The sequence below is a fragment of the Poeciliopsis prolifica genome, unplaced genomic scaffold, assembly GCF_027474105.1.
Source record: "Poeciliopsis prolifica strain line A6 unplaced genomic scaffold, Auburn_PproV2 SCAFFOLD053, whole genome shotgun sequence".
In the NCBI taxonomy this organism is placed as follows: domain Eukaryota; kingdom Metazoa; phylum Chordata; class Actinopteri; order Cyprinodontiformes; family Poeciliidae; genus Poeciliopsis; species Poeciliopsis prolifica.
The window spans coordinates 1,302,066-1,316,967 of NW_026562428.1; the positions used below are offsets into that span (position 1 = coordinate 1,302,066).

At 45.7% G+C, this 14,902-nt stretch overlaps 1 protein-coding gene across 1 annotated transcript in view; it reads left to right on the plus strand.

Annotated features, from left to right (window-relative positions):
- Window positions 1–4,064: 4,064 nt before the first annotated feature.
- klf7a (Kruppel-like factor 7a) overlaps window positions 4,065–14,902 on the plus strand; it is a 35,701-nt gene continuing 24,863 nt past the window's right edge. Inside the window, exon 1 of the mRNA XM_055059093.1 lies at window positions 4,065–4,573. Within this exon, the coding sequence (XP_054915068.1) occupies window positions 4,472–4,573 (102 nt within the window). The 5' untranslated portion in view covers window positions 4,065–4,471. The remainder of the gene's footprint in view (window positions 4,574–14,902) is intronic.

Genomic DNA, 14,902 nt, shown 5'->3' on the forward strand with positions numbered 1-14,902 from the left:
AGTAACCTCAGTTTTTTTTGTTTTTTTGCCAAACGTCTGCTCTTTGCTCCACAAAAGAAAAATAAATTTGCTCTTGATTGATGGGCCTGATTAAAGGAAGATAAGATTTTGGAAATGTGGCCATATGCCTGGCGTACGCGTTGCCTCTTTTGGCTCAAAGCCTAGTGGCAGAACATCTTCAATATCCTAACATCTTCCTCATGTTGCTCCTCCGTGGGGAAGAGGGGAGAACGTGGAGGTGGGTGATGAGTTGTGGGAGAGGGGTGGATTTCAGAGCGACAGGCCGACTTGGAACAGAGATAATGAGTGCTTGGGGGTGCCTGGGGTGCAAACTCCTTCCTTCCACCAGATAGCTGGAAGGGAAGGGAATGGTGGAGGTGGAGGGGGGTAGTTAAGGGAGCCGAGGGGCCAGGCGAAAGCTGCCCTCTGAGTGATGTTTGATGTGGCGCTGCTGTTGCTTCCCATGCCAAGTAAAAAGGCGAGCCAGCCAGGAGGCCATGAGGGGCGGCTGTTAAGTGCCAATTAGGCAACGATGAGTGGGAGTCAGAGATAGCCAATTGCATTCACCACTTCTGCATTTTACCAGGGACGAGTAGTCAAATGCTAAAACATCCGCGACATAATCCCCTTCAGTTTTCCTTAAGTCGCTCCCCCCCTTCCACCCTCTGTCTCCCCTGGTGCCTGTTGGGTAACGTCGCATCAGCGTCAGTTCGGAGAAAAATAGGCTGCGATTCGCCGCTCCATTTACTTTTGTCTCTGTATGGCCTTGACCTCAACTGAGGACCACTGAAAGGAATATTTTGCAGAAGCTTGTCACATTATGCAAAAGGACAATGACTGTTGTCAGGCGTCCAATTAGTGAGGGGATTCGCAGCCATTTCAGCCTGCAACACAAAGAGACAGGATGAGGAAAACGGAGCTTACATCTCAATGTGTGCATGTGCCTAACCTTATGTAACAATAAAGTCTATGGTGTTTTTTCAGAATGGTGAATTTTTTTCCTGATCACTATCTTCCTTGAAACTCATTTTAGATTCAGCAGTGGAGCTGAACATTGGCATTTAAAAACCATGTTACTCTTGGCTTCAGCCAAGGACAGGAAGAGAGAAAGGAGTGGCAAGGTGCTGATTGCCGTCAGGGTAACTACTGCATACACTGTTAGCTGCCAAGTTCAATGCAGTACAATCAGAAAAATACTCCAGATTAAAGTCTTGACAGCCTCTTCTTTTAAAAAAAATTATGGTAGGTTAATTTCAGAATGGAGTTACCCAAAACGTCAAAACTTCCAACTTGAACAGGTTCAAAAAGTGTAGAAGAGATGACTGTGTCGCGACTTGCATCACCCGCACATGTTCACCTTGTCGTTCTTACAAGGTCAAACCAAAGTCGAGACTCAACTTGATTGAAAAACGGTGGCGGGACCGGAAGAGAAATGAACGTGTCGGAACCGTGGTGAAGTGAATCAAAGAGTTTCAAAGACTGAAAAACGCCACCGAAACCTACTTCTGCTAAACATGTCACTACAAAAAGGTCAGGCATCATTTGAAATGTCCCCACAGTGTCAAGCCAAATCAAAGAAGTGCCATCAGGGTACTAACATTATTTCCTCTAAGAAAGAGAGGAAATAACGTTAGAGAGTAGCAAACCGCTTCTAAGGCAGCAGTTATGGCAACTGTGGCTATCATGAAGCAGCTGACCTTGTTTGCAGAGAAAGAAGTCGTGCGTTCATCTGAATGCAAATGCACATTTGTGTTAAAGCACCTCATAATCAGGCCGCCTGATTTCCCCCCCCATCCCTCCTTTCGCATGAAATTGCACAACCGGGTAAATTACTTTGATAGATTCACTCTGGCTCCAAATGTAAAAGCGTCACTCGGTCGCCGACAGTGAACGAGTCTCTTCATGTCCGAGCTCCCAGTCAGACAGTCATGTTTCACATCCCAGGCCTATCAGTAATTTCCCCGAGCCGCTGCTTCAGATCCGCCCATGCCCCCCGCGCCGCGTTTTGTATATTCATGTGTGTACCTTCCTATCTTAATCCTAGCTATTACTCGCATGGCTGGCCATGTCAAGGAGAGATTTGCTCACTCACAGTGAATGGGCCAATATTGACAGCACGCCCACCGCATCAGCGATCAGTGTTAGGGCTTAGCGAGCAGCAGATTCACCGGTCTGAGGCTGAATGGTAAAAGGAGGTTGGGGGATGCGATCGGTGTGTTGGGAAACAATCCTCCTGGGGAATCTATGCAAATTGCTAAATGTTATTCGGAGACTGTCAGGTGCGATAATTTACCAACGGGGGGGATGTTATGACGTCCATGTGCTAGTTCTTCTAATCTCAGTTCACTGGATTACAATTTCTAGTGGTTGTAGGCCAATTTTGTGTTTATTTTGAACTTCTTTTTTTTTCTCTCTCTCTCAAACCAGATTTGAAGTTTGTTTTTTTGCTCATGGTGCTAAAGACACCAAAGGTACAACACACAACATTTAGCTTAATTAAGATAAGAACTGAAATATACAAATACAAAGCTGAACATGTGTCTTACGTGAGTGCAGACGTACTTTGATTGCAGCATAACCCTGAAATTAGAGAAATGTTCCAAAGGTGAACCAAATTTCTATTAAAAAAAAACGAGTTTTAAATTAAAAAGAAAAGAGAACGTACGCAAGTGAAGGTTCCAGTGGAGTTCAGAGGTCAAATTTAAAGTTTAATTGGACGATGGCGCAAACTTGTAAATTTGAGGATGCTATATAGGTTTAAAAGTCGGCAAATAAACATGGCACACAGTGAAAAAAAATAAATACAAGTCTGTGTCCTCTGTAGCTCATCCGGAGCCCATCGGTGATTTTGGATGACTGACACGTCCGGCAGCCAATAGAATTGGGAGGAGTTGACACCATCCATCAATCACAACCAGCTGTGCTAAAGTGAGGAAAGTTTGTCTGAGTTTTCTACATTGGGTCCAAGGAGTCCGAAAAGCTGAACAAGAAAGTTTCCCTCGAATCACATCAGTGTGACACAAGGACAATGGATCACAGAAAGATTTACTACAACATGGATGATGGCTGTAAAACAGGAAAGGTATGACTGAATTCATATTTTTGGCTGCTGGTTCAGTGACTCTGGTTTTGTTGCAAACGGCAAATTTGAGTTTGGATCTGATCTGCGTCGTTGCTGTGTGTTTCACCGGAAAAGCCTCTTTAGCATCTATGTACAGGTCAGGTTTCCAGCTGAGCTGCTGCTGCCAGTGACGTCATGTTCTCATTCTCGATGATGCACTCAATAACCAGTGGTCGAGCATTTGCTGCGTCCATTTTGGGAACAACTAACTAAACAAATGGTCAAATATACATGTGTTAAGTAGCGATGGGTGGAAATTACCCAAATTCCAGCTGAGTAGTAACTTTAAACGTAACAGTTGAATAAAAAGGTTTAATACAAATGCTTGCCACCCTTTTCAGTTTCTTTTTTTTTTTGTTATTGAAATTTACTTGTCATTTTCTAAGTGGCTTGTTTGAATTTTGGCATAAAATCCCACAAGGACACGACAAATAGTGCCCCCCCCTCCCTTTTTCCTTCCCACGCTTGTGCCGCCCCCTGACAGTCGGCGCCCTGGCTGTAGAGCCACATTTCTCACCTCATAAAGTATTTCTGCATATCATTCTGCAAGAGCGTTTATTTCCTTCAGCAGCAGCCAGCTTTTGCAGATGCGCTTTTATCTGCGTTCTCGTTCCGCATTCATCGCCACCTGATCGTATCTGTCTTTCCTTCCCTTCCCTGAATCTTGACTTTGTTTACTTTGAGTTGGTCTACCTAATAAAATTGTCTATTATAATATATTTTTAAAAATGTCACTTTAACTTAGTACCAAGTCAGAATCTACCAATCAAGCACCAAAACTGTTCTGTTTTGACAGATTCCTCCTTGCATGTGCCGCCCCTGATAGATGCCCCCCTGGTGCAGAGCCGGATCCCCCCATACAGGAAGCAGCCTTCCAAATCTGAATGCCGTCCACAAACAGCTCACCTCTGGAGCCCGTATGCGTCCAGAACCCATCAAGTCCCGCCTCAGCGCCTCTCCCTCCCCGGCGTCGCCCGCCCACTCGGGCGTTTGATTGACAAATTCCCCCCCACGCCCCTTCACTTAGCGGAGCCCCGCCCTCTCCACCGGCTCCCTATCACAGGCTGTTTTGGCAACGCGGTTACGCGTGGAGCGTCCCGTCCCCACCTCCAGTCTCCTTTACGCACCGATTATGCGCGCAGGTACAGAGAGTCGAACCGCTCCGCGTCCGGCCGCTGCACTGCGCTTTTAACGGGACCAACATGACGCGAGTGGACGTGGAGGTCTGACAGGCGCGTCTCTTTGTGGATCGTTCTGCCGCTTCCTCCCCGGCTTGTTTTGGGTTTGTTTTTTTCTTCCTCTCCCTCCCTTCCTCCGTCCTTCTCTCTCTCTCTCTGCCGGAGCGCCAGCATGGACGTCTTGGCGAACCACGGCATCTTTCAGGAACTCCAGCTCGTCCACGACACGGGCTACTTCTCGGCCATGCCGTCGCTGGAGGAGAACTGGCAGCAGGTACGTTGGCCGAAGCCGCCCGCGCGTCCCCCTCTCCCTCAGAGCCGCGCGCTCGGGGACGCAAGGCGGCAACTTTCTTCCTCCTCCCCTTAAAAAAATGCTCATTTTCTGCACCGATAAAGCTGTCAGGCGCTTTGCTGGAAGATGAAGATCCAGATCTCATAATGCAGACTGAATTGGTCGTGAATAATATATGCATCCTTTAGATTAGCCGGTTGTAACCCCCCTCCTCCTCCTCCTCCCATGGATAGAAGTCCCCTCTCTTATCCATAATAGATACCCTTACATGTCTGGCTTTTTTTTTTCCTGCCATTTTTAATTGGAAGAGGAGTGGAGGAATCATCTGCTCTCTCATTCCCACCTTCATCCCTCCTCCTGCGTGGAAGTTCCGCTTGGAGAAGTGGGAAGGAAGCACATGGAGTCAGCTGAGAAAACCCACAATCTGCACTTTTTCTTGTCATTTTTTTATTTTTTTTCAGCTTTTTAGATGGATTTTGGATCAATTGCAGGAATAAATGAATGGATTTGTCATTCCACTTCCAGTTTTTTTTTTTTTTTTTTTTTTTGTTCTTGCAATTTAGGATTGCGTCCAGGAGCCACCTGCATGCAGAGCCAGTCGGAGGAATAAGCAATCTTAGCAGCTGCTTTGGTCTTCCCAACCTGCAGGGGGAGCACTGGAGGGTTTTTTTTCCAGTTTTTTTTATTTATTGAAAAGTCAGGTTTATAAATGTATATTTTGCAGCTTCTTTTTGGTTTATGGTATACACGCAAGTGTAATGCTCTAGTTAGCTAGGTCTTCCACACCAGCAGGGGGGGCAGAGCGCAAAACTCTCAATTCAATTCAGGTTCTGTTAAAGACACACAACCCTGGTGCACAGCAGAGATGCCGACTAATAAGGAAAATGTTAGAAAATTGAACTTAACAAATGTATGTGTTACACTCCAGAGGTTCAGAATTCATACCCATCCATAATTTTTAACGTTTGAATGCAAAATATAAATATATAATGCAGGGGGGTGGAAGCACTATAATTGTCTGAAAATGTCTTGCAGATTTTTCAAGCAGCGTTCTTCATGTAGAAGTCACTTCAAGGCAAAATACAATACACTGACTTAAAAAAAATATATATATATATTATTTAATTTTTTTAAACTTGTGGTTATATTTGGCTTATACTGTCGAACTGTTCAGCGTTGGGCCGGCTCTGCCTGCATTGCTGCTGCTCTCCACAGAAGCACATTACTGACCTGGGAAATAATGTAAAACAGAGAGAGAGAGAGATGGAAGGAAAAATCAATGCATGGAAATATGATGCCGTTATTGTTCTTGTGATAGGAGCATGAGGTTTTTTGGGGTTTTTTTGTTGTTTTTTTCGCCCCTTTCTGCTACATGCTGGAGGAGGCAGCATGGAGGAGGGGCGAAACCGGTGCGTGACCGCAGCTCTCCTCTCCGTGGCCGAGCGGTCTAATTGGCTTCCTACTGTTCGCCACCGACGCATCTCTTCATAACAAGTCTCAAACTCCCTGCCTTCGCTGTCAGCGTTGTTCTTAAGAAGAAAGACACACGCAAAAAAAAAAAAAGGGAAAAATCGCACCGTGTACCATATGCGGCGCCGCTTCTCACCACACAGCCTGCGTCTCAAAATCAATACCTGATGCAAATGGAAGAGGGAGACAGCTGCGTGTGTAGGCTGGGAAAGCTCTTATCTGTGAGCAGCGAAAAATGTCAGTTTTGGCTTTGACGGGAATCGTTTTGCGGCGCACTCGCTCCGATGGGATGGCTGATTTGGGGGCGAAAAAAAGACAAAAAATAAACACAAAGAACCTTTGGCTTTATTTTATATCGTCATCCCATTACGTGGCCTTTGATGACGTGTATCGTGCAACAACGAGAAAATAACCGATACAATAAATTGTTCCGTCATCATCATTTCAGGGGCTTTAAGTTTTTCTTAACCAGTGGAATCAGGAATTTTAGGAAGCGGAGTGTTCACCTATCCATCCATCACAAAATAAACTATTACCTTATGGCGGTGGAGTGGTTTGAGTTTCTCTATGACCCTACAATCCAAGTTTCCTTGGCCACAGTGGTGGCAAAAGACAGAATAAGTGGCCGTTTTTTTTGGTTGGTTACTAAAACTATCTTTGGGTACTTGGAGGGTAAAGCTAACCAACAGACAAGTCAGTAAGAGATTGTCAAGATGTTGAGGTAAAACTACAGTCCTGTGTTGTCCAATATGGAAAAGTCTGCAATTTGATGAATTTAACAACTGAGAAAACTTAGGGAAAAGGAAAACGGAGTCGAAGAAAAATCTTTACTTCAAGATTGCAGTTTTTCTTTACGTCCAGACGTTCTGTAGCCATAGTCCAGCCTGTGCATGGTTGTCTCTGTGACGGACTGGTGACCTCTTCAGAGTGCACCCTGTCTCTCACCCAATTTCTGCTGCAGCCCTTGCTTTACCACAGCTCAATGCCCAACCCGGCTCATGAGCCTGCATGGTTGACGTCGATGTCGGAATGAACATAGGCAAAGAACATGAAATCTGAAAGTTATGCAGTCTGATATTGAAGCTGAACTAGATCCACATCAGTAGCTCCACGGTACGATACATCAGACTATGTCATGTAGTTTTCCAAACCCTGTTAAAGCACTTTAGTTGGTTAGACCTGATCAAATGTGGCCAAACTACATATTAGTGATTGGATCCCTCACACCACTCCTCCATTTTCTGCAAGTGGAGTCCTGAAGGACGTCTCTTTTTGTCAGGTTTCACTGTTCGCCCCAAGTGTGAAGCCACCTGCTGTGACCGAAACAGCACTGTTTAACACCCCGAGATGGAAACAAGTCGCTTAACAACACTGGAGGGGAAAAACAGTTTCCAGTTAGAAACATTTTCTAAAAGGGTTTAAAACCTCAATGTCCTGCTGTGAATCACTGAAGTAAATATCTCAGAAGTTCTTTTTCTTGGCAAACAACATCTCCTTTGGATAAAAAGATCACACTGCTTCCTTGTGAGCATGAGGATTATGACTGGCCCCACATTATGAAATCCCCTCTCTCCATGCAGAGCAGAGATGTTCTTGGCAAAGCACTCATTGTGCTCATTGTAGCCGGATGAGGATGGCACAACACAAGTCCTGCTGAATGCAGGAATTATGAGTCGTGGTTTGCCTTAAAAGCTTTGTCTCCTGCAGCGGACCCGTGGCTTTAGCCGTCCCTTCTGTATTCCGGGCACAATTTCGAATTTGATGCTTTTACTGCTACTGATGGCGAGATAGGAGGCCGTTGTAGTCGGCCCCTAAATGGGTCCCTGAGACACGATGGCAGGAGTGATGACTGTGTCCCCTGTTGGTGTCTGCGAGGCATGATTCAGCCAGTTATAGGGGGATGGGGAGCAGAGGAGGGAATAAAGTGTTTTGGAGGTCTGCAGATGGTACATTTGAGGCTGCTATTTGTTCCACTATTGAAGCCAATGGCGCCAAACTGAACTGTGCTGCCTCGCGTCCAAATCCCTGTACAGTTGGTTGTTCAGATTTGGTTTGGAACAAACAGCAGGGCCGAGCGGAATTTGGAACAAGCGGAGCCGGTCAAAAAAAAAAAAAAAAAAAAAAAGCTTCCTCATTATGCGAGGAACCCAGTTTCCCTGACAGCCAAGAGAGAGCTTGTGTTGCTTTGCATCTTCGGACCAAAAGAAGCGGCTCGTTATCTTGGCTGCAATATCCAGTAGACTGACATTTGCTCAGATAAAGCCTGATTTAGCTTCACGGTCCAAAAAATGAGCAGAAATGTATCCTCAGATAACACATTTAAGAAGGAGAATTATAGATTTGCACAACTTAAGCCTTTTTAAACAGCTGCAGGTACTTATGTAATATGAGGTGGCGTGGAACAATTCATGAACCGCTAAGAGCCTGCGAGGAACTGGAGACATCAGGTTTAATGTCCAGAGTGAAGTGAGTTTGAAATGGCACCAGGCGAATGTTTTCTAGAGAACGTTGTTGAGCTGTTTCACCACAATCACAAGAAACATGTTCTTGCCTTACTGTGAAGCATGGTGGAGGTGGCGTCATGCTGACTGTATCTTCTTGTAAGTGCTACAGGTGTTTAGCACTAGTTCAGCTTCACCTCAACTTGGACACGGTTGTTTGTTCACACTGGTAAAAAATAAGTCTCAGAATACTGGATGCCAAAATTTCGCCGGTGTGTATTTGGGTGTTTGAATGTGTGAACGAGAGAAAATCTACAACAAATTCAAATGTCCTGTTTCTTAAAAAAATTGTGGCAATGTTAAATCAATAAAGCCCACAAGGAATAACATTCTTGCCCATATGGAATACATTTCTAGTTGACATCGTCGACTTTTCAGCTGCATCCAGTCCCAGCGCTTGACCCTGATGGAGGGGATGTAACCGAACACCAACCTTAGTGGTGTATCATTGACCTATGGACACACTCCATACACTCCAACACATATATCACCTTTCAGGGCTCCAGCACACACAGTCCGAGGACACGCATGTAAACAGAGTTCCCGATGCTTACCCAAGCAAAAATGTCTGGATGAGGCTGCTGGGTGCATTTTGGGCCTGGCAACCTATGTGACTGTGGCATTTCTAAATGCGGACAGATCAGCGGGGCGACCGGCATATGCGAACGGTGTTCACAGACGCATCCACTCGCATCCTGTCCGTGTTGGCGACTCAATAACTCGCACATCTCCCAAGTGGCAGCTCAGTCTGCAGGATGGGGGGGTTAAGGGGGTGTTGGTGGAAGTTGCAGAGCACGCACATTCTCCCAACCGCAGGGTTTTGCATTTCACAGTCCGGTGGGCTGCTTGAACCCCGCCCCCGCCCTTCCCCACCTTTCCACCCTGCACTGCCCTTAGGGGTGACGGGCACATGCAGGCAGACATTCAGAGGAGTGTGTAGGGAAGCATGGAGCTTCATGATGAGCAGGAAGAAAAAGCAAGGGATGCAGATAGATGGAGTCATTTAGCATTTTGACGGTGGCCTCGGAGGGAAATGTTTCCCCACGTCGGGCTATTAAAGCTGCGGTCAGCAGCAGTGGAGTGCAGCAGCATTAAGGACCCTCTCTGGTAGCCTCTGGAGATCAGGAGGATTAAGGGACAATAGTGGAACTGTGAAGCTCCATCTGCATCCATATGCAGCCTGGTGCATGTCTGAGTGTGTATGTATCAATATGTTATGTAATCCTCAATGAGCCTCAGCTGCTTTCTTACACAGCATCCTGTCTTCCTCCATCTCTTGTTTCTCCTTTCCTTCCATCTCTGAGCATTTCCTTATAGAATTAGCAGAGTATGGATTTTGGATCATAGCTTGGGTTATGTTCGGTTTTACCTACATTGTATAGCTGCCAGGTAACCTTGCTCTCAGATGTTCCGGTTGGCAAAGCAGGAACGCACCGACCACGTGTTTTTCAGGCAACCTTCCGCTGACTGCTGCTTGATGTCATGCTACAGATTTCACTCAGTCTGGAAAGAATGTGTTCCTGTTTTCTGACTTAATGCGAAACATCTTCATTGGACGAGCTTCCCCACGATGATCGGATGTGGAGAGCAGAGCTGGACTCCTGCCTCCGAGCCGATGGCAGTCAGATGATTTTTGAAGACGGATGCTGCGTCAAATGTGTCTGACATGGCCTTGGCTGTGACGCGGTGAGCCGTGAAAGGAACTCTTTCATATGCGCTTGCCGCTCAGCGCACCATCTCTGCTGGACTCTTTTGGGCATTCTCAGCCACAACATTCTCCCTCAGTGCATTGTTCCAGAGAATGTGAAGGTCATTGTTGTACGGATATAGTTTTGATAAGTTTTTAATGATTCCATACATACACGCCTCACTAATATTCCATGGTTGTATTTATACCGGATTCAGTCAGGATGTGGGCTGGGGATTATTGTCTTTTTGAAACACCCAGGTCTTCCAATATTTGAAGAAATTTGAGGCAGTCTCCCTTTATTACTGCACACACTTAGATGCAATGCATCAATGTTCTTAGATGCAAATCTGACCCTAAACATGATGCTCCCACTGCCATGCTTTAGAGATTTACTCTTAGATCTTAAGAACATGCAACCTTACTAGAGTTAAGCATTGCACAATAAGTTTTGATGGATGTTTGGGGTCATTGTCTTGTCATGCATTTGAGGTGAAATTGTCATAGGGTGTTCAGCGCCAGCCCCAACAGCCAGGATTCATCAAGTTCTCCAGAGTCGTGGTAACAGGCCATCCATTTCATTCAGGAGTGTGGAACATGATACGCATTGAAAACATTTCAGGGTCCAGCACAGTTGTCCCCAACTCAAACTGTCTACACACGATTGCAGGAAGTTCGTATTCAAATGCACCCTTTCAGGTCTATGTGACCCACTTAGCCGAGCGCCTGTAGAACCCATTCTGCTATGATGTCTTGTCATTTGTGGTACAGCAAACCTGAAGTTACTATTACAATGGTACAGTAAATAATACGGTCCTGACAGAGAGGAACGACTAATGCGAGTTCACAAGTTTGCCGGAGGAGGAAATAATGATTGGCAAGCTGCAAAATTTAATTGAATTTTTCATATTGTAAGCCACAAAAAAGAACAAAAGATAGATGTTCTCCTGATATGATGGCCCGGAAGAAAGTCATTTAGTGTTTTGGTCCAAGAATATCTACTTTGGACAATTGCACCTTAAATCTATTCAACCACAAATTTCTGACCAACCACACAATAGTTATAGCTGAGAATAACACAAGATTTTCATTACACTTTCTCAGCATTTGGCTTGTCCATGTGGGGAGCTACAAATTTTGATTCGTGGACGATGTGTGTTTTTAAACTTCTTACAGAATTTTTTTCCCCCCCTAAGTCTTCTGGGAATGTCATTGTTATTTTCAATTTACCAAAGGTATTCTTGTCCTATTCACAGCCCATCTGGTTTGTGTATGTTGGGTAATGAGACGTGGGAGCGACCCCCTGACCCAGTAACATCTATTGTGCCATAGGAGTGCTTAGTGAACTCTGCCACCTCCATCTTATCACTCAGGCAGCATAGAGGCGATTGCCCATGATTCGTGCTGGCTACTGCTTTATGGGCACTGATGAAAAGGTGGGGAAGTGCTGATGGAAAAAAAGGACAGCCGGGGAAGTGTTCATTTGTCTGACGATGCGCTGACAGAAAGGCAGGCGGAGAGGGGTCTGTGTGGGGGAGAAGGAGGCAGGGGGGCGGAGGGGCAGTGGGAGAGGAGCAGTGAACAAGCACATCTTTATGTATGGCTTCCGTCTGCGAAGCGCTCTGCCACCTCGGCTTTGATTAACAGCGAGGAGAGGAGCCAGTCATTTTTTTCGCCTCACTCCAGCACACATGGCTTGGCAATGACTTTCGCATCATTTGAGGCGAAATCAGGAAGCTGTTACAGCACCTTACAGTGATCCGACATGCTTTGCTGCTGCCATCCGGCTCGGCAACCGGAGGGAGAAAAGAGAAATAGAAGAAATGCCTTCAACACTTGTTTTAAGCTTTGAAATAAGCAATAACTCTCTTGTCTCACGACTTTGCTTTTTCACTCTTTGACAAAATCGAAGAGATTTGACAAAGAGACACATTAATCTTCACTGAAAGTATTTCTCTCTGCAAAACCTTGAAAGGAATATCTTTCCATCAACAAAGACCCTAAGAGTAGAACCCTGCGAATAAAGAGCCAAGGATTCAAACGTGATTTGTTTTTTGCTTTGTAGTGAAGAGCGAAGACCGGAACGTAAAAAGACTATCTTGGAGTTCTTGCATCGGGCTTTGTCTTTATCAGCAAAGGACTTCAGTTCTGCAACAAGTGTCTCTTGCCACGATCGTTGGTATTCCATCCAGGACTGGCAGCCCTGGAGGCTCAGTGCCTGGGCAGACATGCTAATTGTCTCTGCGTGCGTTGTGCTCGACGCACACAAAGTCTTAAAATAAAATTCAAGACTCATCCGCTGATCTAATCGAGGAGCTGAAACCGAGAGAAGGCAGTCAGTCTAAAGGCCAAACTAGTAAATCCGTTGCTAAAGGAACCAAGATGCATCCTCGTGTGGTGTTCTTTGAGCAAAACTAGCGACTGGTTGAAATTAGCAATGAGGGGGTGTCAGACTGATGTCCCTGGTGAACAAATTCACCTTGTTTGCATTAATCAATTCAAAAATGTTGAGGAAAAGCACATGTAAAATACCAGCCATGAGTCATTCTATGCAAACATCTCCTTTCCCTACCTTTTTTCTTCCACTGTTTAATCAACCCACCTGCTCATGTGTTTGAGCTTCCAGTGACCACACACACACTCAATGCAGGCATTTCATAGCACTAATTGGCTCCGAAATCCGAGGCATCGCATCCCGTCTTCCTACCTACCTGTTGCTAGGCAGCCTTGGCGAGCTGGAAGATCAGCTTTTTGTTTGTTTAGCTGTCAGCCTGCAAGGCTAATCTCACCTCAAGGGAGTCTTAGCCATCCAGAAACTGGAGACCCAGTCATGTGGACCATCTCTCTCAGAAGGCAGAGCTGGAAGAACGGGGAGGAAGAGACGGCCCGGAGAAAGAGGAGAGGGCAATTTGCCCTGAGTAAACACTGCTGCTTGTTGTTGTCATCCGAAGCAAGTTATCAATCACAGCCTTAAGCTCTCGGCGCTGACAACCGCAAAGGCAGGACGTCCTTTGAACGCAGTTGGAAGGTTGTCGTGAAATTTCTTGGAGTCCAGTGAACTGGCAGAGAAATGCATCCATGTGCTCGAGTTTCTGCTTTGCTACACAAGCACCTTTGCATGCAGCATTGTGTACGCTTTGCATGCCGGCATCAGTGCTCAGCTGTCGTACCCCGGCATGCAAAGCCAGCTTGTGTGTGTTTACATGTCCTCCAGCTCACTGCTCCAGAGCTGTCCAACTGGTCCGAAGGCAGACCGGATGGTTTTATCAGAGATACCTCAACCGTCCGTTGCTATCTCTCCATCATACATTTATATTCTGCTGCCTTTTCTTCAATCTCTTTATCTTCTTCCTCGTTTATTAGTTCGAGTCTCAGACTTCAGTCGAACCTTTTTATCATCTTGTGCACTTTCCGTTTGTCCGAACTGGTTTCCTTCAACTAATCGGCCTGAAACCAGGGACGAGGACACAGATGTACGGTCAGAAATATATAAACTCAATTTTCCATTGATGGCAGCTGGAACTAGGTGTGCTGGAAGTATTACCAGGGTGACAAATTACCCTAAAGACACTGGCATCTCCAGCTAACTGGGTACATTTTGTAGTCTTGGTAGTCCAGCTCCCTCCAGAGTTGCATTTTCCCTGAAAAAGAAATAATGGATTCTGCTTGAACTGGGATCAGCCCAAGGTTTTGCTGTGAAATACAGCGCTTTAATATATCCGTGTATAAAAAAGCTGTGTAGGTGTCAGAGCAGACAGGCAAAGCAGCTGTGGAGATTCTGCACCTTGCTCCGCTCTTCGAATAGGCCGGGAAGTGCCCTTGTGTGATTTAATGAGACCTATGGGAAGAACCATTCGTCAGTGTGACAGCACACCTCTGTTTCCCATTGTTCTCTGCTGGTACTTGAGGAGAGCAGTGTGTGTTTTAGCCTTAATGATGGGCTGGCAGGCCTTTGATTAGATGAATCTCCTGGTGCTAATTAAGATTTAGTCTGCCAAAAGACATCTGTGTTTATGCCTGCAGCCCACTCAGAGACCCTGGAAGCACACGCCAGTGTGCACGAGCAATTTAACGGAAAGAGATTTTGATGTTTTGGCCCAAACAGTGTTTTTGACAGTGACCTGCGTTTGACATAAATGCAGGTCACGGGAAGCAATATTTACACTAAATACAGCAAAGTTTGCTCCCAAATCGCTGGGCCGTTTGTTGTTGCGTTCACGTTCCCTACGCTGTCTCCACTGTCTGCAGTAGCCTAGTCCTTAAGAAAACGCCGTTTCAATTTCAAGTTCCAGAAAATTCGCTTCACCTCCAAAACACAACAGAGACTTAAACATCTTCTGGTGTTGACATTTTTTGAAAGCTGGTTTGCTTTTACATTGGCAAACAAGTTTGAAGCATCTTTACACATCTTTTTAGGTGACATTGGCTCACCACCTATCACTGATTGGTTGATTCTTACTTGGTGACCCTCCTTTTTCTTTCCGTTGTATATGTGGAAACTGTGACTTCATTTTCTCTGGATACAGAAGACGGCCTACTAACCGAAGTTCACAGCCACGCAGATAGAGAGCCAGCTGCGATATTTGGAGGACAAGTTTGTTGCCAATGTTGTATTTACACAAGGCGGCCCCTAGGGGCCGAACGTCACAACTC